The sequence below is a fragment of the Ambystoma mexicanum genome, chromosome 14 (assembly GCF_040938575.1).
Source record: "Ambystoma mexicanum isolate Mex_15411 chromosome 14, UKY_AmexF1_1, whole genome shotgun sequence".
In the NCBI taxonomy this organism is placed as follows: Eukaryota; Metazoa; Chordata; class Amphibia; order Caudata; family Ambystomatidae; genus Ambystoma; species Ambystoma mexicanum.
The window spans coordinates 650,890,980-650,914,548 of record NC_090940.1 but is presented as its reverse complement, the minus strand read 5'-3'; the positions used below and the strand labels follow the sequence as shown (position 1 = coordinate 650,914,548).

The 23,569-nt window shown below is 46.2% G+C and overlaps 1 protein-coding gene across 2 annotated transcripts in view; it reads right to left on the bottom strand.

The window, feature by feature from the left end:
* The window catches only part of ZFYVE21 (zinc finger FYVE-type containing 21), a 71,277-nt gene that overhangs the window by 37,833 nt on the left and 9,875 nt on the right, over window positions 1-23,569 (bottom strand). For both annotated transcript variants that reach the window (XM_069638184.1, XM_069638185.1), the window contains exon 3: window positions 5,603-5,771. In XM_069638184.1, coding sequence (XP_069494285.1) covers window positions 5,603-5,771 — 169 coding nt within the window. The remainder of the gene's footprint in view (window positions 1-5,602; window positions 5,772-23,569) is intronic.

Below are 23,569 nucleotides of genomic sequence, written 5' to 3'. Positions count from 1 at the left end.
ACTGGTGTTCTCAACTGACGGGCAACCTGCCAAAGAAGCAGAGGCCCGCCAGCCTGCAAGGCCCCTATAGCCCACTATGCTACACACTGGTGTTCTCAACTGACGGGCAACCTGCCAAAGAAGCAGAGGCACGCCAGCCTGCAAGGCCCCTATAGCCCACTATGCTACACACTGGTGTTCTCAACCGACGAGCAACCTGCCAAAGAAGCACGCCAGCCTACAAGGCCCCTATAGCCCACTATGCTACACACTGGTGTTCTCAACTAATGGGCAACCTGCCAAAGAAGCAGAAGCCCGCAAGGCCCCTATAGCCCACTATGCTACACACTGGTGTTCTCAACTGACGGGCAACCTGCCAAAGAAGCAGAGGCACGCCAGCCTGTAAGGCCCCTATAGCCCACTATGCTACACACTGGTGTTCTCAACTGACGGGCAACCTGCCAAAGAAGCAGAAGCCCGCCAGCCTGCAAGGCCCCTATAGCCCACTATGCTACACACTAGTGTTCTGAACTGACGGGCAACCTGCCAAAGAAGCAGAGGCACGCCAGCCTGTAAGGCCCCTATTCTACACACTGGTGTTCTCAACTGACGGGCAACCTGCCAAAGAAGCAGAGGCACGCCAGCCTGCAAGGCCCCTATAGCCCACTATGCTACACACTGGTGTTCTCAACCGACGAGCAACCTGCCAAAGAAGCACGCCAGCCTACAAGGCCCCTATAGCCCACTATGCTACACACTGGTGTTCTCAACTAATGGGCAACCTGCCAAAGAAGCAGAAGCCCGCCAGCCTGCAAGGCCCCTATAGCCCACTATGCTACACACTGGTGTTCTCAACTGACGGGCAACCTGCCAAAGAAGCAGAGGCACGCCAGCCTGTAAGGCCCCTATAGCCCACTATGCTACACACTGGTGTTCTCAACTGACAGGCAACCTGCCAAAGAAGCAGAAGCACGCCAGCCTGCAAGGCCCCTATAGCCCACTATGCTACACACTGGTGTTCTCAACTGACAGGCAACCTGCCAAAGAAGCAGAGGCACGCCAGCCTGCAAGGCCCCTATAGCCCACTATGCTACACACTGGTGTTCTCAACTGACAGGCAACCTGCCAAAGAAGCAGAAGCACGCCAGCCTGCAAGGCCCCTATAGCCCACTATGCTACACACTGGTGTTCTCAACTGACAGGCAACCTGCCAAAGAAGCAGAGGCATGCCAGCCTGCAAGGCCCCTATAGCCCACTATGCTACACACTGGTGTTCTCAACTGACGGGCAACCTGCCAAAGAAGCAGAAGCACGCCAGCCTGCAAGGCCCCTATAGCCCACTATGCTACACACTGGTGTTCTCAACTGACGGGCAACCTGCCAAAGAAGCACGCCAGCCTGCAAGGCCCCTATAGCCCACTATGCTACACACTGGTGTTCTCAACTGACAGGCAACCTGCCAAAGAAGCAGAAGCACGCCAGCCTGCAAGGCCCCTATAGCCCACTATGCTACACACTGGTGTTCTCAACTGACAGGCAACCTGCCAAAGAAGCAGAGGCACGCCAGCCTGTAAGGCCCCTATAGCCCACTATGCTACACACTGGTGTTCTCAACTGACAGGCAACCTGCCAAAGAAGCAGAGGCACGCCAGCCTGTAAGGCCCCTATTCTACACACTAGTGTTCTCAACTGACTGGCAACCTGCCAAAGAAGCAGAGGCACACGAGCCTGCAGGGCCCCTATAGCCCACTATGCTACACACTGGTGTTCTCAACTGACGGGCAACCTGCCAAAGAAGCAGAAGCCCGCCAGCCTGCAAGGCCCCTATAGCCCACTATGCTACACACTGGTGTTCTCAACTGACGGGCAACCTGCCAAAGAAGCAGAAGCCCGCCAGCCTGCAAGGCCCCTATAGCCCACTATGCTACACACTGGTGTTCTCAACTGACGGGCAACCTGCCAAAGAAGCAGAAGCCCGCCAGCCTGCAAGGCCCCTATAGCCCAATATGCTACACACTGGTGTTCTCAACTGATGGGCAACCTGCCAAAGAAGCAGAAGCACGCCAGCCTGCAAGGCCCCTATAGCCCACTATGCTACACACTAGTGTTCTCAACTGACGGGCAACCTGCCAAAGAAGCAGAGGCACGCCAGCCTACAAGGCCCCTATAGCCCACTATGCTACACACTGGTGTTCTCAACTGACAGGCAACCTGCCAAAGAAGCAGAGGCACGCCAGCCTGCAAGGCCCCTATAGCCCACTATGCTACACACTGGTGTTCTCAACTGACGGGCAACCTGCCAAAGAAGCAGAGGCACGCCAGCCTGCAAGGCCCCTATAGCCCACTATGCTACACACTGGTGTTCTCAACTGACAGGCAACCTGCCAAAGAAGCAGAAGCACGCCAGCCTGCAAGGCCCCTATAGCCCAATATGCTACACACTGGTGTTCTCAACTGACAGGCAACCTGCCAAAGAAGCAGAGGCATGCCAGCCTGCAAGGCCCCTATACAAATTTCCAGGGGCCAAAGCACCGCCCACGTTCTTGTACGTGCTGCTTTTTAGAAATGAATCCCAGCTACTGCAGAAAATCTTCCTCATTTAACGACCAGTACGATTTAAAAGCTGCTCTTAATAATTAAAATAGGGCAATATCTTGCGAAAAATGATTTGATAGACCTCACAAGACTGAGTGTAGCACTCTTCCAAACAGCTCAGTCTCCCCTCATTCTGTCTTGCCACTGCCCTGTTCAAGAGAGGAGCAGAACTGGCATTCAACCTGCAACACCAGACTGTAAAATGCTTAACTCTCTCCCTTATAGGGATTTGGAGATGCTAATCCAGCACTCCTTGGCATGAACGGTCCCAGGGCGCTTATTATTAGTCATTCTGTGGTAACAGGAGCACCTCATAGTGCATTTAGTTCCATGCTCACCCTGGCACCTAAGAAGCCTACTTTAGATGTGGGGGGGGGGGGTTCAAGCTACTTCCATAGCACCCTACAAAAACAGAGGTGGTTGCGAAACAACGACTTTCTTCAGTGGACAGAAGACAAGGCCATCCTGGCAGTAATCTGGGGCTGCCGGCTTATCACATTTGGTTTTTCCTTGGCATTGTAGATCATGGGGTTAAGTCTTCAGGAATTTCAACCCTACATGGAAGCACTGGTTGACTTGCTCTGGGGTCAGCCTAGTCAACCACTCGTATAAAAAAGACTGTCACCCTCTAATGGAGCTACTGAATTTAGTCAGTGGTGCTAATTCTACCAATGACCTAATGCTGCCAGTGTAGCTTGAAACCTGACCATGACCCCAGCACCCCCCCGCCCAAAACCACCCAGTCATCCACTGCACCTACCCTGTATCCTAGTTCAGTTTCCACTATACCCTCATAATGTGACCAATGGCCAGTCTCCACAATCAATGAGGCATGGGCTTTGGCTATGCGGCATTCCCCAATAGGCAAATCAGAGTAGGCCATTTGTCCTGGCCGTGGGCCAGGCCCAATGCCCAGTTAGCAAAGTTATATCACTATTTTTTGACACTTTCAAAATAGTAAAACTCAGGACAGATTTGCAAAACCATGCTTTCAGGTCCTTGCTGATTTTCCTCGCAAACATGTTTGCTGCAATCTGTCCAGCACTTCAGGCTGCAGCCACAAGCAGAATTTATTTCCCCCCCATTCAAACCTATCCCGATTTAGATTTGGCAATGACCCAGATAATCTGGTCGCAGGCTATTGCTATATCTCAGTCCTCAAAGGGTATATCACTATTTGTTGTACCTACATCATGACACTTTTCAAAAAATAAAACAAACATTTCCAAAGTTATGCTTTCGGGTCCTTGCCAATGCTCCTTGCATGAGTTTGCTACAAATCTGTCCATTTTTTTTTTTAAATTGTCAAAATATATGTACAAAATAATGGTTATGTATCTTAACCCCCACTTGTCCAAATCCATTCAGACTTTGCACAAACATTCAAGGTTGGATCTATAATCTTTCTGAAAACGTTTGTGCCGACTCGTAAAACAGCAACAAAGTTATAAATTGAGATCCCCTGCCCCCACCGTCTTGACAAAATCCATTCAGACTTTGCAAAAATATTCAAATCTGGATTTAAAATCTTTTTGCAAACTTTTTTTTTCAATATAACATTTTATTGGCATTTTAACGCAAGACAGAGCAGACATTTCACAAGAATCATATTACAACAGTTCACATGTTAGCTTTGTGATGTAAATGTTCAATAGTCCGGGTGGGTGGGCGCTGGGCAGTGTCTCTGATTAGTCCGTGGTGAGATGTGGTAGGGAGGGTGGCTCTGCTGCTGTGATGTGTGGCCTGCGGGAGAGGGTTGGAAATTGTTCTGCGAAGTCCATGAATGGGTCCCAGATGTTCTGAAAGCGAGTCATGTTCCCTGCGCGTAGGGCTGTAATCTTTTCTGCGACTACTGTCTTTTTGCAAAATTTTATGTAGATTCGTCAAATGGCACTAAATTTATAAGCCTTTCAAATATTTTGAGACCCACAGCCAGAACCATTCAGAGTCAGGTCTAAAGTGATAGAAGATTTCATGCAGTTTCATTGAGTGCCACCAAAAGTTAGAAGTCATCCAAAAACATTTTTACTGACCCTGCAATGCCAAAATATGAATGGATGCTGCCGAACATCTGAGATGTTCGCGGACTTCGTAGAAGAAAAACACCCGATTTTTTGGCTTTTTATGGCCATATCCCATCACCTCTAAGAGATTGCTTCATTTGTTTGACAAGTGCAATGTTGTGTTTTTTAATATGTTTTACTGCCATGTCCGCAGACAAATGGCGTTTAACGAATCCAACATGGCGTCAGTTTCAAAAGTTTGGGCGCACCTCCCATTTTTAATTTACCAATCAGTGGGTGCGTACAATGTCTGCGGATATCATGCCAGACCCTGATTGGTCTAGAAGAGTTGGCAGACCCCTAATCAGGAAATGGTCACCGGAACCAGATACCACACTTTTAACCTACTTTTTGCTCAATGTTTACAAAACTACTGGGCGGATTTACACCAAATTTACAAAAGCTTGCTTTGGGACCAAGCCGCAGCTCCTGGCATAAATTTGGTAAAAATGCATCCAGTGGTTTGGGCTGTATAAGAGTCTATGAGGATGTCCCCAAATTTTGGGACCCCCCCTCCCCGCCAATAACTTTGCTCCACCCCCCTCACAAAACTGCACCAAAACTTAATACAATCATTCTGAGGGCGTCATATACTTTTCTTGGCAAGTTTGTGGAGGATTCATCCACGGGGGGCAGTTATAAGCCAGCTAAAAAGGTCCTTTCAATAAATTGAGCAACTGAACCATAACTGCAGGGACTCTACCGCAGGCCCTGTAAAACAAAAAATACATGTAAAAAAAACACACCCTTACTTCTAATGTACATAGAAACAAGTGCAGCTGCATCTATTCCAAAGAATTGTACTATTGGATTGAGGATTTGAAGTCAGCCGCAACAAACCGGTCACAACAGCCTCTGTATTTGTCCCTTTTCCACTATTCTGGGATTTTTAGTGGGTGTGCAGTAAATTATGGCATCAGGAAATAATTCAGAGATTTGACATGGTGCCGCTCCAACGCACTTACCATTAATGAGCACCTTCAACTGGCGTTCATAGAATTCCGTCTCCTTCTGGGACATCAGTGCACATTCTGCACACTGGCGCACAGGGTCCACGAAGCACATCCGAGGCAGAGTCACTTTTTTACTGCAACACTTGTCGCAGAAACACTTCCCGCATCTCCGGCAATGATGCTAGAAGAAAAGAACTGTTTTACAATGTTATCAAGTGTTCAGCAGGAGGAGAGACTTGTGAGGATGTACCTTCAGAGGCGAAAGGAAGCTGCACTTCACACATTTACCTACAAGCCTTTTCATGGGGATTGGAAGAGTGGTATTAACTGGAGCTAGACTATCATTTATGAATTGCAGAGGGTAGGAACTGTCATACTTGAAGCGTATAGTAAAGAGAGCATAGAAAGAAAAAGCGAATGAATACGTAAAAACAAAATACTATTTCACTTGAGTATAAATGTTGTGAACAATAGGAAACTATGCTCAGTAAACATGCACATTAATTCCAAGAGATCCAACTACAGAAACGAGTCAAGAAATGTTTTGTGGGGGGTGGAAGTGGTTATCTCCTGTGGTGTTACTAAATAAATATTGCAATTGAACAGAAATGGGGTTAATGAGGACAGGGTCTAGAAAAGTATACGAGCAGTCAAAAGATATTAGGATTGGTGTGTTTTAATCCCATGTGTTTAATTATATAAAAATGTGTTGGTACAATGATATTTCAATTTGAATGCATTCCTTTTAAAATATCAAATTCCGGGGCTGCGGGTGTTGGGGGCAGCTGGTTCTACTTTTAACTCCCCGTGTCAAGTGGTGCTGCACGCACCTATGCGACATGCACTCTGTTTGGGAAGGGTACATCTAGAGAGTAATGGGTCATGCACACAAGGCAAGGAGTTGGATCATACCGCATAGTGCTGCAAGAGTACCAAGCTTACTGGCGAGTGTTTATATAGGAGGAGCTGCATTTAGCTCCTGCACATCAAATCTTTTTTATTTATTTTTTTATCCCTGCCAGCGACTAGACCTTATATTTTACTGTCTTAATGCATAATTTGTAAGTTACTTTTCAAATAAATGATTACACATTCTTCACTTTATCTTCTTAAGTTTCACTTGTGAGTAATGGTGTCTGGGATGTTGCACGGGACCACGCTTCCAGAACCCTACACAGGGGACAGTCGTGGTTTCTCCTGTTGGTTCACTTTTCTTTCTGCTTAGCCCTCCTCTAAACACAACGTTTTAATATCAGTATCAAGACCCAACGTATAATGACTGAACATAGTCAAAGCAGATAAGATCCATCGGTCTTTAATCACAACCTGGTTTGTCTCTTGCCACAGACTATGATTAATTACCCCACATAAAATGGTTTTGTCCTTCGTCTAAGAAGTATGAAATGTTGCATATATCCAAACAGCTTTTACAATTTCAATGTTCATACTTGCAGTGAGCAAACATGTCACAGGTGGCCTCAGTATGCAAGGGGGAATAGTAAAAGAGGGGAATACGAGGGTCAACGAGAAGAAGAATGTGCATTCCAGAAGGGAATAGTTCCTTCCTGAATTTAATGGCGAGCAGCGACCTTAAAGGAGTTCTATAGCAGACTATGGAGACCTGTATGCTTAATGCATGGGCAGAGTGGAGCTTCATGCGAGGGCATACAAAGTACATTTGGAGATGAGACATTCTGGGGGTTGACAGTGCATTCCCTGGTGTACAACTAGGTTTGTAATGCAACAGGCAACCAAAGAAGAAGAGACCATGCTCGCTAGATGGGTTTACGGTGACCGAGACAGGTAAGTGGCCTCGCCACTGCGTTTTGGAGATGCAGTCAGTGAGCTTGACCAGACTGCAGACCTAGAAGCTGTTGCATGGTGAAGATGGCAGGACAGAGTATTCACTGTCAGAGAAAGAGGGGCAGGAGATCATCAGGGGAAATAACTGGACTTCAACGCAGCAGACGTCAGCTCTCACTTGCAATGTCAGTGAGAGCAAACAATCTAAGCCAGTTCATTGCCTTGTGAATTTGCTACAACATCCACGTAATAAGCTGTTCCACGACTTCACGCTTAAAGTTAAAATGCAGGGCCCCAAATTAAGATTGGGTAAACTGGAGCTAGAAGCAGCTCCCGATTATCGAGCAACAACCAGTGAGCAGGAGCTACCACTGGGGAAATGAGCTAGCAAATGGTGTTCTGCAATTCCAACTTCCACATAAGACACACACCTTTCTCCAGCATGGGGCCTGGCATGGATTCACATGCTCATGAATATTCCTCCAGTCAGGCTGGGAATCCTCGGTAAAGGAAAAACAGTTTCACTTTAGCTTGAAAACTGTATTTCTCCTCTAAACGAATCACTGTCCTTCAGGTCATACTGCCCACATCCAATGACAGTCTCTCCCTAAGCTCCACACCTGGTGGCCATCTTCGGATTTTTACTGCACGCTTCAGTGTTGGGTGTCCTCTTAGGGCTCTGAGCTATTTAAAGTTTGACAAATTAAGTTTTTGACTGATTGTTGTCTAATCGTTTGACCAGAGGTAGACTACCGGCAGCTGAGACCCACTACCGGCAGCTGAGACCCGCTGTCGGCAAAGATCACACTACATCGTGGATCTTTCATAGAGTTTCGAGAAGGCCCAGGCTTAGGCCTACTTCGCGCCTTTCCACCATGACGGAGAAGAGATGCCTCTTCAAACTCTCCACAAAATGCAGATTAAGGACCGTGTACGACGAGATTGACACCATAAAAGTCTGTATTGCCTGCATCCAGGACATGAGGAAGGATGCGAGGTCGGCTGTGGATTTTCTAAAAAGACAAAGAAGGATCGCTAAAGCAGACTGGTGGCGTGGCTCAAATTGGGCAAGGCCTGCGACTGATTCTGGGCAGGGACATGTTTTCCCCAAGGACCGGCAACTCCCTCAGAAAAGAGGTGGAGATCCTTTGAGGACAACCCGCACTCGGGGGATCCAAAAGAAGTCAAGGCTGCACGTATTTAATCCCACTGGGTTTGCCCCTACGGCGGGTTCCAGCTCGGGAAGGACAAGGTTGCCGTCTACAACCGCTTCTACGGCAAGCCTAGCCGTGAGGAGTCTTATAGAAAGTCCTCGATTCCTACAAACCTCTGCTTGCCATCGGTGGACAAGGCGACAAAGGCAAGATCTAAAGGTGGTCCTTCACTGCCCTCGTCGGCAACACCATCGGCACAACCGGCCAAAACATCTTCGTCGTCAACAATCACGACCATGTCAACGAAGGCTCCTGTTACCACCCAGTCGACGACTCGGTTGATAAACTAGACGACGATCACTACTTCTTCGTCAAAAGGGGGGCTGGCCACGCAGGTGGTGTCCATCACACCGACAGCCGCTCCATGGGTTTCCCTACCACCACGGTGTGAAGCAGCCGTTGCGGCCCTGGCTAAGGCCTCTGGAATGGGGACAGCAGCCACTCCTCCCCAGAAGTCTCTGGAGAGGGACAAGAGCAAAACTCCAGCGGACCATAAGAAGGGTACACCACCACGGACAGCTCCACTGAGACTGGTACAGATTTATGCAAGCTCTGATGAGGGTGATGACGATCTGCCTGAGGACTATTATTCAGACCTTATGCTGACCACAAGTGGGGGAAGGGGTGGGGGAGCAGGGACTTATGTCTGTAGATGGGTCACCACGAGGCAAACCCTTTCCACCTCACCAGTAGAGGTGCACCAGTTTGGCGCCCCCACCTCTCGCTCCTTCCATGCATTAGCCCAGGGACATGCCTTGGACAATCTGACCATGCTGCACACACTTGTATCAGAGATCCAACAGACTACTACCCACAGAGATCCCCGTTTCATCTAGGAGTCCTCCAAGATGGTTTCCCGAGAGCCCTCTCCAGTGCAAGCAAAAGTCAAAGGACCCTGCTGATCCAAGGAGTCAACCAACACCACTGCCACCTCCTCCATCTTGGCATATGGCAGTGGAGGACAACATCGGCGCCGCCCGCAGGGCAGAGCCCTGTCCCCAAAACAGGCCCAAATCGGATGTGGGTTCAAACCCCCACTTGTACACCCCAGTGGGAGGCTGGCAAGGTGCGTCAGCGCATGGGAGACCACTATCAGGGGCACGCCTTGCAGTTCCCGCACACGTGTCCTTGTATTCCACCGGTGGCTCAACAAGAACAATAAGAGGCACAGCCGCTGCAGGAGGCCCACGCCATTTTAAAGAAGGGAGGCGATAGAACCTGTACCCCAGCATCTGGTCTGAAAGAAGTCAGGAGGGTGGTGGCCGATCCTGGGCTCAAGACATCTCAACAATACTTGAAGTCCCAAAAATTCAGGATGGTCACCAGCACGTGCTCGGCCAGCTGGAGGAAGGCAACTTTCATGTTCCCATCCACCGGAAGCACCGCAGGTTCCTTTGGTTCGTGGTCCAGGGCCAACACTATCAGTTCAAGACCCTTCCCTTTGGCCTAAAATCGTCCCCAAGGGTCTTTGCAAAGAGCTTGGCTCCAGTAGCAGTGTCCTCTCAAGGGCATCTACGTCTACCCTTACCTGGACGATTGGCTCGTCCAATTCCATTCCCACGTGCTGTCGAGTCAGCACACGGCAAGGACCGTGCGTCTGCTGACGGTTGTGAGATTCTACATAAATTATCCAAAGTCCTGCTTGGAGCCATTGCAGAACGCTCCGTTTCTGAGAGCCCAACTCAACACAGTAACTTGTCTGGCATCTCCCTCAGAGGTTAGCCATCCTAGGGAAGGTGCAGCACCTGTTGACGGCGCGGTTGGCTACTATGCGAGCCATCAAGTCGCTGCTAGGCATGACATCGTCCTGCATCAACCTCGTCCCCCTTTGCAGACTACGGATGAGGCCTCTCCAGGAGTTTCTGGAAGCGAGGTAATTGCGGGTATCGGGGTCCTGGACAGACAAGCCCTCGCTCAACGAGGAGTTCCGATGAGCAATACATCGGTGAGGCATACACTCTCGTCTCACACAAGGGGCACTATTCCAAGTCCCTCCTTACCTGCAGACAGTCATCACAGATGTGTCCTTGGAAGGTTGGGGAGCACACACCGGACGGTTGCACGCCAGAGGCCTCTGGCTGCCAGAAGAAAAGACCCTCCACATTGACATCATGGAACTTTGGGCCGTCTTCTGGACTCTCAGATCCTTCCTGCCATCGCTAAGGGGCAAGGTGGTGAGAATCTTCACGGGCAACACCACCACTACTTCCCGATCTGCTCTGCAGCGGTAGGGACCATTCTGCACCACAACCCAGTGCCGCTGAACCACAGGGCCTGGCTCCTGCAGCCAAAAATGTGGCCATTATTCTCTGTCTATAAAGTGCAAGGACATCCTGACTAGGGTCAGCGCCTCTTCATTGACGTACTACGGCCACAAGTTAAGCGTTTCTCCGGGTGATGTCGGACAGAAGATTACTCCTCTACGGGTCACAGCCCCGCCACTCCTACCATACCTGCTTTCCTTGGCCAGGGCTGGACTGGCTCACGTCTCGATCAAGGTGCACGTGACTGCCATATCCCATTACACCAGGACACAGCATAGGCCTTCCCTATGGTCGCACAGACTCGTCAAGGAGTTTGTCAAAGGCTTTTCAGGACTTTTCCACCGGCGAAGGCTCGTGCCCCAGTTTGTGAACTCAATGAAGTCTTGACTAAACTCATGGGGGCACCCTTTGAGCAGATGCATCAAGCCCTGCTCAGGTTTCTCTCGTGGAAGACTGCTTTCCTTGTGCCGATCACATTTGCCAGACAGGTCTGGGAGATACAGGCCCCGTTGCAAGCAGCCATACTTGTCCTTCCAAGCTTTATGCTGAAGGAGTTCCACCTCAACAAGCCTTTGGTGTTGCCAGACTTCTTCCCGAATCAGTTGTCACCAGCAGAGAGTGCCTTGCATTCGCTGGACGTTGCTCATGCCTTGAAGTTCTGCGTGGCATGCACAAAGGGGTTTCGGAAGACTTCTCAGTTGGTCAATTTCGAACTATAAATCATGGGAAGGCCTTATCGAAGGCTTCCATTTCCAGGTGGCTCTCCAGAGCTGCATCATGCACTGTCATCTGGCTTATAGACCTCTTCCAGGCCGGCCAAGAGCCCACTCCACCAGAGCCATTGCGGCAACAACTGCCTTTCTCTCTGGTGTGCTTCCTGCTACGTGGAGGTCCATGCTATTACAATCCAACAGTACTCACGATTGTCCTTAGCAGCAGATGCAGTAGAAGATGGTTCAGAGATAGTGAATGCGTCCCCCAAGGCGTTCAGAGACCAGAAACTGGGCTCAGTGCACCTTGGGGGCCGCACCCTTGGGAAACCCTCGTGGGGAAGAAAACCCAATAGTAATTCCTGGAAGATGGTGATTCCAGTCAACACCTCAACATGCGCTGCAGTAGACGAAGGAAAGTTCCGAAGAACGTAGATGAAGAGGCTTGGATCCAGGCGCGGAGACAACAGAAGAAAGTCACCTGATTATCAAGCTAGCGGGAGAGTGAGCCCACATAGCAAGGAGTAGCTGCAAGCAGGTACTGGAAGGAGCCCGGCAGATAAACGTGCTGGATGACAGACAGAACAGTCGGAAGAGTGAAAAAGAAGAGAAATTAAAAAAAAAAAAAAATTTAAAAAAGGGGGTAAAAAGCGTAAAGAAAGGAAGGAAAGAAAAAGAAAAAAGGTAAGGAAACGGAAACTCTCAGGAGGAGGCTGCGATGTAGGAAGGCAGCAGAAACAGAAGAAAATAAGAAAGTAGAAAGGGAACAGGAGCAGAGGTTTAGACGAGAAAAGAACCAGTACAGTCGATTTGCGGCAAAGAAGACAGGTAACTGGGCAAGTTAAGAAAAGTAGCTGGAACGCAAGGAAAACACAGGCAAGGCTCTGTGCAGTGATCAGAAGCGATGCATCTTACCCGATCATAGAGAGGAATGATATAGAACGGTAATGCAGTTGCCATGTTGGAAAAAGACTAGAGCTGCAAGTAGTTTGTCGAGATGACGCCAAGAAGGCGCCATCTTGAATTCCACCGTTGGTAACGTGAATGACATTTTCTCCAATTCCTCCATTATTGTTGTGCTGAATTCCTGACACACGCACACCTTCACGAGGTTCTACTGCATCAACAGGGATTCAAGGGAGGAGTCCTGAGTCGGCCAAGTGGTGCTACGCAACATGTTCACTTGAGGTGAGTCGTTCCAGGGGTGAGGGTTTTTACTTCTGTTGAGCCTTGCCACCTCCTGTGGTTATGTATATGTACTGCTGTGTAATCGTTATTCATGGGAATGTGAATCCATGCCAGACCCCATTACTTACCTGTAACTCTTGTTCTCCAGCATGGGTCTGACATGGATTCACATGCGAACCCTCCCTTCTGTGGCTCTTCTTGGTTCATACTGCCTTTTTACGTGCTTACCCAATCTGAAGATGGACACCAGGGTTGGAGCGTAGGGAGAGGACTGTCATTCGACAGGGGCAGGAGAAATTCAGTTGTCAAGCTTTAATATTACTGAGGATTCCCAGCCTGACGACAGGGAATATTCATGAGCATGTGAATCCATGCCAGACCCCTGCTGGAGAACAATAGTTACAGGCAAGTAACTTAAACCATCCTTTCGTCCGTTATTTAGGACCCCTACTGCTTTATATGTCTTCTAGATGTGCCCTAATGCTTATTTGTAGATTGCCCCAAATGCACAGAGTTAAATTCACATAGGTGCGTTTGATCAACATCAGTTGGCCTGGGGAGCCAAAGGTAGCTCCTGGTAGTTGTTGGGGACAAGCTAACCAGGCTCTTCTAAGCTACAATCAGGAGTTGATAGAACCCCCCTCTCCCTCAATTTCGAACCCTGAAACGTGTTTTAATATACATTTAACATGTTTGCTTTTTACAAGCACCTTAGCCCCCTCCGTCTTTTGAAAAGTGTTGTTGAAATTGTGCCATTTGTTTATGTGTTTGTTACCTCCTAGGGCTAGATGGGCATCTTATTCCTAAAACAAATGCCCCCCAGCAAGAATGCTAGATACTTTGGGAAGCCCCTTGTAGTGCTGAATTGACTTGCAACTTGTAGCCGATTCCCCCTCCCCGACCCACAAAATTAGAGAATTAATTATCACGGAAGCCTCTGGAGCAAGGGTGCCAACCTCTCCATAAATAAAAAAAATGTAAAAAAAAAAAAAAAAAGGCAGACTGATAACATACCATAAGGGAGACATGGAGAGGCAGCTATTGCTGGTCCTGCTCACCACCCAAAGGCCTGAAAACCCTGTCCCAATTTCAAAGTTCAGAATGGGATCCAATGTACAACAACCATAAAAGTGATGGGTGGAAGGTTTTGAATGAATATGAACCACTGCTCTGGTTAACATTCCACGCCCGTCTACGCCATTGAAAAAGGGGTCAAGCCATATGCAAATCAGTCAGGTACTGCCACCAATGGTAGCACCCAAGCCCTGCCCGAACTGCTAGGCCAGGTCCCCTCTGCACAGAAACACAAGCAACCCCAGACATGTTTCAGCCTTGTAGGTCACCCCGAGTGGGACAGGTATGCCCAGACATGGGTCCCGAGTCTGCTGAGCCTAGAGACCCAAGCTACTCCTCACCGATGACACCCAATGAGGCAGAAACATGTCTGGGGATGCTTGTGGTCTTGTGCAGAAGGGATGTGGCCTAGCAGTTTGGGCTGGACTGCCCCTTTTGGGGTGGGACCAGGCCTGATTTGCATATGGTCTTTCCCCTTCTGTAATGGCTTGGCAGCCTGAAGAAAGATGGTCTGGAGGGTTGCCCAGAGCAATGCCAGAGGTTTGTACAGCAGACCTCTACGCAAAATAGCTGAAAATACCCCAGAATAATGCAAGACCGGTGTTATCTGTCCTACAACTGCATAAGCACTGGTTTATGAATACCCCTGTTCAGCAATTAAGTAGAGCGGCTGCATTTTCCAGTGCCACTTAAATTCTGTGAGCAGTAGGACTCCAGGAGGGCCAAAAATTTGAAAATCTCTTAAATAGGATTCCTGGAACGACCAGATTCCTCAGGTCAAACACCTGAAGTAGTAAGACTCTGGGAGGAGGGGCAGGTTCTTGATGCCTTGCTGCCTGGAAGGGCAGAACTCCTTAGGTTTTCTGAAACCTGTAGTAGCGGTGGAACTCCTAGGATGCTACAATTTGCCTACTACACGTGATTTCCTTGAGTGGCGAGTCTCCAGGGTCTGGTTATGAAGGGAACTAAGCATTGGTGCTAGGGACAGTGGATGATAAGGGTTGACAATGTCAAATGCTTTGACCTACAGATACAGGATTTTAAATAATAACTAGATGAGTAGGAAACGGTGTATATGTGGAAAACTGAGAGGGGACTCTATCCCTGGCTAGTGGCTTCCAACTTTAATTTGACCCCTTCCATGGCCCTGTTGTATCCTTGTCGCATTGGTTTGAAATAGCTAGTCAATGGAAAAACGGCACTGAACACAGGAGTTTTGGGTGACGCATGCCATTTGGACAAACAAGTGTGAAGAAATAACGGAACAAAGTGACCCATTGCTGTCAGCCATATACAGTTCGACAATAAGTCCCAAGTGGGAATTCTAGTACACATAAGGGATGTTCCTACCAGTGGTCAATTCAACATCTATTTAGCAATTTCTTTATATGAAACTAATTTAATATATAAAGGAGTCTCATTCAAAAAAGTGAGATTGTTAGGGGGTATTATTGGGGTTGCATACTAATTGACCTTTGTTAGGGAGAATTCTAATTTATGGCCAATTTCCCTCACCTAGTGAGTCCCTCAGTAGCTTTGCTGGATTTCTGGGTATTATTGTTTCCACCTGGTAAAAGTGTGAGCCCTTTTCCCACTCTTACATGCGTTTTGCCATGTGTATTTCTACTGTTTGTGTGATCTTGGGCCATGGAGCTACACCACTCCATGACCCCCCCACTTGTTGTGTGTGTTACACAGCACCCTCAGTGCTGTCTTTGAGACTTCCAGCTTTTCTGGGGCTGACTACTGTCCCCCCAGAAACAGGTAAAGTTGCCATTAACTTTATATAGTCACTTAATTGCAGACCCATTACACCCCATCTTACATGGAGTATTGGAAAGGGTTACTTCCTACCCCTTTTTGTCTGTGCCTCTTGGAGCCTTGTTTCGCCCCCTTAACATTTAGTCACCATTTCTTTTTGTTAAAGTCCTTCTTGTGTTTTACTTTTCGCGCCAAACCAGGTTTGCCTTCTTTGTTCGCCATCCTTTGGCTAGCTTCGGTCCAGAAGCCCTCCTTTGGCGTCTTGGCGTCTAGGTGGGCTGAATGTGAGGGAGGGGTTTAGTCTCCTTGGAGACCCAAGTTGCACTTTGTATAGATTGCCTAAGGTGGTTGTACGGGCCGGACAACCCCCTGCTGAGTGACTGACAGCCAGGCTGTGTGACTGGGGGATTTTGGCATAAAAAGCAGGAGTCTTGGGCTGCAAGTCAGAGTCGCAACTGGAACTGCAAGAGCCGAGGAGAAGCGGATAAGACAGCTGCTGCAACTCCCAAGTCCCGGTGAAGCCCTGCTGCAGTCCTGAGCTATCTATCCTTCAACGACAGAGAAGATCCAGTCCAGAGTCTTCTTCCCTTGAGCCTGGTGGGATCAACCAGCTCACCTTCAACAGTCAGAGAATCCTTTTCTTGGTCGAAATCGCTGCACACCGCTCTAGTGGTTCGGCTAGCCATCTGAAGAGTCTCTCCGGTTTTAAAGGAGCGCACCTTTTATTCTCCGTTGCTTTGCTGCTGCTGGCCTCATCCCTGGTTAGTGCAGATCACTCCAGACGTTGTCCTTCTTGTCCCCAAAACTGAAGCTACAGGAACCGTGAGTCTGCAGGAACAACTGCCGTGGCACCAGCTGTCTTCAACAAAGAAGGTACTGTGTCCGACTTCGAGGAATTGGGGTGAACCCTTCTTCCTCACCAAAGGCTTGTCCTTTCTTCCTTCTCGCTTATAACTTTTGCTTCCCTTTGTGACAATATCGAAGTACTCCTGGCAATCTCGAATCGAGAACTGTTCGAACTGTGTGATCCTCAGCAGCAGGAGTCCTGTTACATTTGACACTGGCGTAGGCCTATTGACTTTTATCTACTTGTTAGAAGGTGCCCTCTGATTCTATCTACCTTGACAAAAGTATTGCCTATGATTTTTATCCCCAATTCTCTTGTGTTAATTCATATGCCAAGTGTGTTTGACTGCGGTTACAGTTCTTCCCACGGGTACGCTTTTCTTTCGTAAGACCGAACTGTCATTACTGTCAAAAAGTGATTGCGTATTAACCCCCCCCCCCCGGTAATGTCTTTGTTTCACAACACAGGTCAGTCAAATCCAAATGTACTTACCTTGAATTGATCTGCACAAGGGGAATTGGTTGTGTGGTGTATTTGAAGTGTGGTTTTATTTTAATAGAAGTGAAGTGTTTTGTGAACAGATGGTTTAAAAATAAATGTACTTATATTTTTTTAACCAGAAGCCTTGAGTCAGTGTTTGAGCCACAGTGATTGTAGTCCTTTGTGTAATCTCTACTACTGCTCATTTTCTCTTGAGATAAGTCTGGCTGCTCAGCCATTGCTACCACTTTAACAGTGTAGTACAGGCTTGTACCAAAGGTGAAATTGTATTACCACGTGTAGCCTTAATTGTGTGCAGTGGTCCCTAAGGGCACTGCATAGGATGCTGCCTAACAACCTTTTCACAATTGACCTCGGGAGAATTAACCTAATTTAGAAGGTCAACTAGGACATATATGCGGGGGGAAACCCCCATGTAACTCCCCACCCAATCCCCTTATATTATTTATAATCCAAAACCAACCCAACACATATATAAAATAACAAAAATATAAAGGTCAATTGCGCAAAAGGTCAATTTGGGTAATACCATTATTGGTGTCTTGATTAAATCAAGAATATTTAAATTTTGAGCACAAGTATCAATCATCATAGTGCACAATTTCACATTTTTTTTTTAAAAGAGTTCAACACAGATTTACACAAACACAATATTCCACAGGAAAGTGCTGGGACAGAATGCACTCCCGACTACATTGTATGTACAGAATTCCTAAGGTGGAAATCACAAAGTGATTAAAATTTGCAAACAGCCCTACATATAATGGGTGGATCTGCCAATTTTACTCCCTAAAAATAGGCAAATACTCCCAAAAAATGTAAATGGGCAGTAAAAATAATTCCAATAAAAAAAAGGCAAATGATACATAGGACCTTATGCCCCTGCTTTCACCCAAAAGATCCATGGATGCGTTTGGACCGGTAGGTCATGTAGTACCACAGGAAGAACCGACTAGAATTATAGAAGAGGTCAAATTTTCTTTCAATGTGCATGAATAACTTGGTGCAAAGAAGTATTTCTCACAAAAGTGTCAGTTTTACAGTTGAACATATTTGTACTCATTTATAAAATACTTCCATTGGAAACAAGATCCATGTTTTTACTCCTTAAAAAAATCATTTTACTCCAAACTTAAAAAAATAAGGATAAAATATTCCCACTTCAAAATCTTATCTGGATCATTGGTCGCAAAGTAAATTTTTTGCGAGTGGTCCAGGGTCGATGCAGAGTAGCTGCGTTTCGGCGAAAAAACATTTTCTGTCTTCTTGAGGACAGGACTCCCTGGTGAACAGACAGAATAATAAATCAAAATATGCTTTAAAAATGAATAACACCTAATACAGACGGATGCGCCAATAATGAAGCTGCTATTCTAAAATTCACCAAATCTGGTTCAAATCTACGGAAACGGTCTACAGTAAGTCATATTCTCAGCAGGTGATCTATATTCTCATTCAGTCTGTTATTACAGGGGCCATCTTCTGCAAAAGAAACCCAAATGAAGAACACAACATGTAAGGCTAAGGGTTGGTCCCTACGCCCTAATTGATACACTGAAAAAGTCAAGAGACTAGGTACAAGACAAATAAATGGGAGACATACCTCTAGTTTTTAGGGATGCCGCTGGGGAGAAGGACGTCAATGCAATTTGAAGTTTTGAACTAAGATTAAACAAATCCCTCTTACAATTAGGACGGAATCTGTGAAGTCAATTTAGATTGTTGAGATATCTAATCTCTACATCAGGGGTAGTGGAAAGGAGTAAATGAAGCAAACTTTATGATTATATATATATATATATATATATATATATATATATATATATATATATATATATATATTGCCAGACAACTACAGACTGGGTTATCTTACCAATAGTCAGTTGTTTGGAAACAGCATGCTGTAATCCTGTTCGCTCAGGATGCAGAGAGCAACTGCCCTGATATGTACAGTATATATTAGAGGGCCTGCGGTAAGTTGCTCAACCCATAGGAAGAGCACTTTTTGGGTGGCTTATAACTTTGCCTCCCTGAACAAATCTTCACGAAACTTTGCAAATGTAGTATATTGCCCCGTCAGATTGATCCAGTGAAGTTTGGTGAGGTTTCGTCAGGGGCGAGGGGCAGTTATAGGGGGGGTCCCAAAATGTGCGTTTTTCCCCATAGATGCAATGTAAAAAAAAAATGTTTTCAAAAAGGATGGATTTGGTGTAAATCCGTCCAGTATTTTTTCATTTTTTTTTAAAACAGTCTAAAAGTAGATTAAAAAAAATAATAATTGGGATATCTGGGTTTGGTCCACAAACTCACTTCCCTGTTCGGTCCACAGACGGACCGTTTACGTGATGTCCGCAGACATCGGACGCGCCACTGACTGGAAGTTGAAAAAGAGTGGAGTGCGTCAGATTTTTGGAAACGCCCGCCATGTTGGATTCGCGGACAGCTGTCGTTGTCCGCGAACACCGCAGTAAAAACATATTAAAAAATACTACACTGAATTTGTCAAACTTATCAAACAATTTCTGGGGTGAGAAGGATGGGATCGGATATGGCCGTAAGAAGCCAAAAGAAAAATGGTGTTTTTCCATCCCAGAAGTACGCAAACACTTCAGATGTTCGGGTACATCTATGCCTATTTCTGCATTACAGGGTTGGTGAAAAGCAGTTTTCGGATGGCTTATAATTTTGCGCAACTCAATGAAACTGCACGACATTTTCTAATTGTATTCAAGACCTGATTCTGAATGGTTTTGGAAAATGTGGTGCTGTTTTGTCAAGAGGGAACAAAATTAGAGGCAGGGAGTTGGGGGGGCGAGGGGGCCCAAAATATTGTAAAAGCTTATACATGTGGTGCCATTTGACAAATCTGCACAAAAGTGTCCAAAAAGTTTAGGGGCTAAATTTGAGGGGGGGTCACAACATTTCTGGATGTCTTATTGCAGTTTGACGAACGTGGACAAATGTTTTCAGAAAGATTATAGACCCAACCTTGAACGTTTGTACAAAGTCTGAATGGATTGTCAAGTGGGGGCCAAGTTATATGACTATTGTACGTACATACATTTTGACACTTTTGAAAAAATAAAACATGGGCGGATTTCCTGCAAACTCGTGTAAGGAGCATTGGCAAGGACCTACAAGCATGGTTTTGCAAATCTGCCTGTGTTTATTGTTGACAAGTGTCATAATGTAGGTACAAAAAATGAAAATAGTGATATGCCTTTGCTGACCGAGGTATGGATTGTCTGGGTCATGGCATAAGGTCATGACCTGGACAATATGGCTACCATGACCACGAGGGATGAACAATGGGGTTAACGTGGCCATGTTCACCAGGGACTGGCTATGTGGTAAAGTTATTCCAAAGTGGCATAGGTCTGAAAGGGGAAAAAATAAAAATAAAGTGCTTGTGGTAATATGGTCATAGGGTTCTCTTAGTCTTCTGCAGCCCCCCATGGAAAGGGAAGAAGGGCTATGTACGGACTTACCACCTTCCCTTTCCATGGTCACCATCTTGAAAAATTATTTTCCTCCCTACCACGGGACGCCGCTGCAAGGGTAGCCGAAATTACAGAGGTACCCGTTAATTATATGGGTACCCCTAATCATGCTCACACCAGAGTAAGGAACGCCACTATAGGGAAGTAAGGCCAAGAGTCTATCTTGCAAGGATAACACATTTGTTCATTACAGAAATGAGGATAGGAGCAAAGAACTCTGCTGCCTGACCCTCAACCATCCCATTCTCCTGCGCCAAGCAGGAGCTTTTATACTCATAACTTGCTATAGTGGTATCTCTGCATAGGGGCATGGCTTTACCCCAACTCGTCCTGCTTCCATAAAAGAAATGCTGCAGTCTTCCTTCCTTCCTTCCTTCCTTCCTTCCTTCCTTCCTTCCTTCCTTCCTTCCTTCACGGACGGCGATGTCTGTTTTAGGACATGCTACTTTATTGCTAGCCTATGCAAAAATACACTGTAGCTTCATTTTGCCTTTATGATCATTTTTATCTGGCCTTGTAATTGTAATTTATTTTAAACCTGGTTTTCATAATTCTGTATGTTGTGGATGAGTATGTTAAAATCTCCTTTTAGCATGCGTGGGCTTTTAACAGACAGCAGACAACTGGTGAGCCACCTTGTGTGCTTTGCCAGAGCTCAGCTCAGTGACGCAACACTGCATGAGCTCTGCGATCCATTTTTTGCGCAGGCCATATTCCTTTTGGCAGATTTTTAAAACTAAATAGGATTTAACATTTACAAATGTATTCAGCTAATAGTTATTTGCACCTTATATTTAAATAATGACTGCCTTCTTTTAGTGCCTGTCCATGTCTGTGTGTGATGTATGCATGAAAAAGATTTCTCAGCGCACCTCCTCCCCCCTGGTCTGTTGTAGCGCCTAGAAGCAGTCAAAAGAAGTCTTGCCTAATTCTAAAGCATGTGGAAATGAAGGAAGGTGGTAGCTCCTTCCCAACACTGTGCATGTTCCGGTGTAGGAAGACATTTTTTTTAGCACCCCCGGGTTACTGCTTTGGAACCCAGGGTGCTAATGGCCATCAACCCCCAATGCAGGGGCTGGAATGGAGTATAACAGTCTGCAGCCCTCGTTATCTGCCCTCGCTTCGGCCGATACCTTGAGCTGCAGTGCCGTTATCCCCCATTCCTGTCCCTGGAACGGGGGATGGGTGCCACATTATGGCCATTAGCATAACACAAAATATTGGAAAATCTTATTGAGTCTATGTACTTGAGACTAAGATTATTTTTCTGTTCTATTTTTTAACTGTGAAAGGTGGTTCCTAAAGGAACTTTTCTTTTGTTGTTGAGTATTTTTTTTTGCAGCAGCAGAGGTTATAACGTAAGGTGGGGAGGGAAATAAAGGAAGAGGCACCAAGCACTAATATGGAGGGGCAGGTGGACAGGGGAAAATGTTGCGCATGTGTTACTTCTAAAGGTAGTGGGCAGTGTTTCTCATGCTCCTTGGTTATAGCTTCAAAAGAACTTCGAAATTGCTTCCCCCTGCAGAGTGGTGTGTTGCAGTATATACAGAGGACTGTTGTTCGAAAGATATGGATCAACAGCCTCCTTTATTGCTTGCAAGCTAGCTGGTGGGAAGTAGGCTGTTTGGTTACAGTATTGGTTGAGGAAGACAGTCTACTACTTGCTAAGAAAGGAACAACCTTTCTGATAGCATTGCAATTGTTGGATTTGGTGTGGCGGCGCATAGAGGTGGTCCCGTAGAAGTACTGTCCAGGTAATCTGCAACTGAGTAAGTGCATTTCACTTTGGTAGCTTTAGCCTTTGGTTCATTCCCAACAGTGGTAAAGAGCTGCCACCCCTGTGATTCTCTCTGGGTGCTAGAGGTAGGCACTTCCTCTACCTCATCTTCTTGGTCCTCTTCCTTGTCTTTGGAAGTACTGCACCTTTTTTTGTGTGGGTCCTCCAGCTGGTGGTGATGGTGGCTCTTGGGGAGGAGGGATGGCAATAGCTGATGCCATTTTTAAGATAAATAACAGTTTTGATAATATTCTTCTAAGTATGCGCTTTGTACTAGATTGTTAATGGATAATGAGTAAGAATAGGTCTAGGAGCAGTCAAGGGTACATTTTGAGCTTGAACATTCCTAGATCAGTAGGAAATGCAGTTCTGAACTGTCCGCAAAGCAAGGACCCGAACGCAAAGTGCGGACCCGTCATGCTGCAAGCAAGCGCATGGTCACGTGGCACTGTCCAAAGTACTCAGAAGTTTTTTAAATGATGCTAGAAGGTGGGAAATTACAGAGTTTTAGGGCAAACATATTGGACACAAATTCTACTATATTGGGGTAATTATGATATTAGTAAATTAGCATGCTCTGGTAAAAACCCATGAAATTCACTGAAAAAAAACTTGTTAAAAAAGGGAAGTTATGTTTACAAGTAAAACCGAAAAACCACAGAAATTCGTCAGTTATGGTAAGCTAAGCAACCATTACTCGCGCCACCACAGTGCACTGCTACATCAAGGATGACATCACAAATGTCATTCATGACATTACTGATGACAAATCCATATCTGGCCCACTTGTTTTTGTTCACTGACATATCTAGTCCAGGTGGTTTTGTTCATCGACAGTCAGAATATTAAAATTCAAAACGGTGCTATATTCCTAGACATTAAGCTTGTTGTAGGTTTTAAAGTACTTTCCTACGGGTTTGGTCTTAGCTCATGGTGCACATACATGGGGCATTAAGCAGGCCTCAAACACAATTCATTTGTATGCATGAAGATACATTTTAATGCAGTTAACATTTCCTGGCGATGCCGTTTCTTGCTTCCTTACTTTAGTCTCCCTGCATGTGCCTCTGATCTGTATGCATTGTGGGTCTTCACATGTATTGTTTGTACTAGCACAAGTGTGTAGTAAGTCTTGAATTGTTAGCTAGTTATTACATGTTTAACATTACTCAAAAGTCTGATAAGACAGCATTCATTATTTTACTATCCAAAATTACAAGATTATAAATGTTGTACTTCTATGGTGCATGCTGCAGCCATTGCCTACGTTTATGTATGATTAGGTTCCTGTATTAACACGCCAATATAATTTGGTGTGTAGATTTTTACTGTCCTGGAAT